The sequence below is a fragment of the Chaetura pelagica genome, unplaced genomic scaffold (genome assembly GCF_000747805.2).
Source record: "Chaetura pelagica isolate M959 unplaced genomic scaffold, ChaPel_1.0 scaffold488, whole genome shotgun sequence".
Classification (NCBI taxonomy): Eukaryota; Metazoa; Chordata; class Aves; order Apodiformes; family Apodidae; genus Chaetura; species Chaetura pelagica.
In genome coordinates this window covers 67,584-71,509 of record NW_009954235.1, presented here as the reverse complement: position 1 = coordinate 71,509, position 3,926 = coordinate 67,584, and the positions used below count along the sequence as shown (strand labels likewise).

The following is a 3,926-nucleotide window of genomic DNA, read 5'->3' as shown; positions in this document are numbered from 1 at the left end:
CAGGGAAGGTCTAAAACTTAGAGCTTAGTCCAGGGAATCCTACCGGCTGCCTCGCTGTAGCTCCAGGCGAAAGGCTTGGTCACCTCTGCCCCGTTCCCAGCCACGTTTTCTCTGACAACGTAGCATGAGGCAGAGAAAATGAACTGCAGCACTGCCAAAATCTCCAGTCCCAGTTGTGCTTCAGCTTTGACATCACCTAACCCCTTCCCTCTGTGCTCTTAACAACTTCCACCTGATGTGTGAACCCTCAGATCTCTACCTTGGTTTTGTTATTTTCACGCTGCCGTCATTGTTGTTACAGGACACTTAATGGGGAAAAAGAGCACTGGAGATTTTCCTTATGTTTATGAAGAAGAAAACAAGGCACCGTTTGCAGCACTACCTGACAATATCAAGCAGCTGGAAGACTATCTGCAGTGGGAAGAAATCTCAAAATACTTGCTACGGCTGCTTGAAGGGAATGAAAATAAAAGTGCTCACATTTTAAAGGGCGGGCTTCCCTGGTACTCCAGGAACACCTGGGAGGCAGATGACAATAGCAGCTGGAAAGATGTAAGTAAGAGCAAACCTGTAAAACCACTCCATATAGTTAAGCTTCATTTTGCAGTGGTGTATCAGCTGCCTCTGACTTGTGGATTGTCCAAAAAAGTAGCAGAAGTGCATCTTGTGTACTAGCCATCCAGTAAAGTAAGTCTTTACTCTTGATTGTAGATTCTCAGTCACAGACTGTATTTTTTATGAATTAATTTGCTACTGGGCATCAAGCACTCAGCAGAGGTCACTGTCTGGATTCCACTCCATTTGCTGGTTCTTTCCATTCTCTTCTAGCAGTTTATGCTCAGGTGACCACAATACAGAGCCAGGCACCGTGTTAACCCAGCAAAACCGAGCTTTTGTGGAAAACAGGGATAGGCATGGAGGGCTGGAAAAAGGCAAAGCCTCTGGTGTCAGAAGCCACATCATGTGGATTGTCTCCCTCAGCTGCTGCTCTGCTGTCATGAGGGAGTTTCCCCGGTTCCCAGCTTTGTCTTGGCCCCATGTCTTTTCCCCCGCCTGGTGGTGCTGGCCACTGCTGTGGCCATTTGTGGTCTTGCAAAATGAGTCTGTGGCTACTGCTGAGTTGTAATGTAATGCCCAGGACCCACGTCTTCTTTCCCTGAGTCAAGGTACTCACCATCACTATTTCACAAGGTAACAGGGCTCTGGAGCAGATTCACCCCTGTTCTTTTGGAAAATCACTTGGAAGGGTATCAGTGAGGTTTTAGAGAGGGTAATCAGGGTCTAAATGACCTCATGTAAATTACAGAATGTGGGTCCAGTAATGGTGATATAGCTGCAGGATTCTTTGGGTAACAATAAAATAGAAAAAAAAATAAATCAATACACTCCCTTAAATACATTTATGGGAAGATTATTGGTTTTCTTCCCCTACCCTACTGCAATATGATGTAATTAATATTCCTGGGCTAACTTCAGCCTAGTCTCCCTCCTGAAATGCTGGTGCAGTGAAGTCAGCAAATACTTTTACTTGAATATGGGTTTAAAAATTATCCATTAAGTTAAGCCATGATTTAAGTCCCTTGGACCACTGATAGGAGCACTGTCCATAGGTTGCTTTCTGGCTATGGCTTCACAACAGTGATGCTTATCATAACTGTGATTAATACTATATAGAAAGGAAATTATCTTCAGCTGTGCAGTGTGCATCTTTGTGATCAAATTAGGTGAACAAATTCCATTATCTTATGTAAAGAGGGAAATATTTTGACTTCTAAAAGTATCTGGTAATAAATCGTACTTAGGAAGGCTGAAAGTTGCCCCGATGAGTTGGATCATGGCTGTGTGTGTGCTTTTACCCTGTTAGCATCCATGGTCTTGTGATCTGACATGGAGCATGTAAGTGGAATAATGAGATTATTGCTTTAAATACCCAGATTTCTCCAATGTGCAGTAAAAAAAACACATGTATTTCATGTGACTAATGTATAGGACAAACCTACAGAACCTCGTTTTGCCACAGAACCTTTCGTTTCCAGCATTCAGTGGTTACTTTGTCTCCACCTCAAAGTAAAACCTAATCAGGAAAGCAGTACCTAAGCTGTGCTTTCCTGCTGTTTAGCACAAGTACCTGGTCACAATGTATTGTATTTCCTGGGCTTCAGAAAGCAGAAATGCAGCACCTGAAGGTTAAGCTGTGTGTCTATTTGAGATCTGCCTTCCAGGAGAGGAAGACCTGAAAGACTGGCAGGAATGTGCTTTGCTTTTTTGAAGGCTGCGATAATTTCCTAAACATTGAAATAATGCAAATAGTTATTTTTAGTAAAGGAGGCCTTTTCAATGAATAAAGTATACATGTGAAATTCAGTCATACATGTACACAGTGATCTGGAAGTGTAAATTACCTTTGGATTTGGATTCTGTGGATTTTTCTGGGTGTGCGGGGTTCCATGTTGCACAGACTTTGGTGAGACAACACCTTGGTTTGGGGTGCTGCGGTTCCAGGGGGAGCAAAGGTGTTGCTGTTCAGGAACAGTGGGAATGGTGTCCCTGTTCAGGAGTGGTGGGCACAGCTGCTGGCCTTGGTGGGCCTTGGCCAGGTGCACTGCCTGGCCTCAATGGGGCAGCCCTTATGAGGGGTTTGTGCTTGGCATTAAATATTCTTCCAGCCACATGGTGTTGGAGTTTGGAATAGAAACTGATTCTGGGAGAAATCATCATTACAGCAGGCTACTATTCCCTGGGAAACTTGAGGCAGTGAAATGCCATCCAAAAAAAGTGAATTGTGAACCCTAGAAGAGCTGTCCCCAGGCCACATCCCATTGAGGAGCTATGGTTCTGTTAGTCTGCATGTGGGATGAGTTATTTCCTTCTGGTTTCAGTTAATACCAGGCACACGAGGATCTTGCCTGCTTTTTATTCTGTGAATAACTTACAGTCAAAGCAATTAGAGACTGGAAGGGAAATGTCTCCTACAAGTTGGCCTAAGTGTAAAAGCGAGTTGAAAAATAAGCTTTAAATTGTTTCTATGACTTGGCTTTTTAGCACTAATGAGACACTATATAAATGAGATGGCAGACAGAATTATTTGGGAGAATGACTTGCCTCGTGCTTTGGCAGTTGGTTATTATGCTAACCAAGACAAATGAGGTCTGTTTTGGAAAGATTATTAGGAGTGTGTTTGTTATGTGAATACACAGAGCAGATATATATTAGGCTTATTAACTTAGAGAATTACTTTTTTTCAGGACTGGTCTATAAATAATATTTTTCTCTTTTTATTAGATGATGGACTATCTGCTTCAAGTTATGAATATGAAAGAGAGCACGCCAAGCTGAAGGGTCTCTAAATCATGAAGAAATTGAATACTTTCCATAAGAGACTATATTTCACAGGCACTTGATTGTATCAGATAATCAACAAGTTCTCTTTTCTGTAAACAAGGTTTCCTTTGTGTAAAATATCTAAATGCACATATTCTTGTATGGTTTGGCAATGACAAAACTGTCTACTGCATTCTCAAGGTTGCATTTTCTCACTTGAATGGCTTTGATACATATATAATTGTCACGGAAGGGTCTTCCAGTTAATTATGACTTACCTATCTAAATCAGTTCATCTCTTCAAAACTACATGACATTTCAACATTCGCAATAAATAGTACTAATGAAAGGCTGAGTTTATACTTTTATTTGAGTTGATAAAAAGGAAGTAGGTTGTGCCACAGCCCGAAACAGTGAAACAACAGAGCGATTACTTCACTAAAGCTCTTCCCCCTCTTGCTGCCTGGTCTGTGTTGTTTGAGCAGAGGGAGCTGGTGCTGCCTCCCCAGGGCTCGATGGGCCGGGCACGGAGCAGAACACACACTTGCACACACAGGGAAGCCTGCTGAGATACTCCTCGGCTGGGAGGTGACACACCAGCTCAG

The 3,926-nt window shown here is 42.6% G+C and overlaps 1 protein-coding gene across 1 annotated transcript in view; it reads left to right on the top strand.

Annotated features, from left to right (window-relative positions):
- The window catches only part of GRP (gastrin-releasing peptide), an 8,950-nt gene extending 5,285 nt beyond the window's left edge, over nucleotides 1-3,665 (top strand). Inside the window, exons 2-3 of the mRNA XM_010003650.1 lie at nucleotides 302-552; nucleotides 3,283-3,665. Coding sequence (XP_010001952.1) covers nucleotides 302-552; nucleotides 3,283-3,336 — 305 coding nt within the window. The 3' untranslated portion in view covers nucleotides 3,337-3,665. The remainder of the gene's footprint in view (nucleotides 1-301; nucleotides 553-3,282) is intronic.
- The last annotated feature ends 261 nt before the right edge of the window (nucleotides 3,666-3,926 follow it).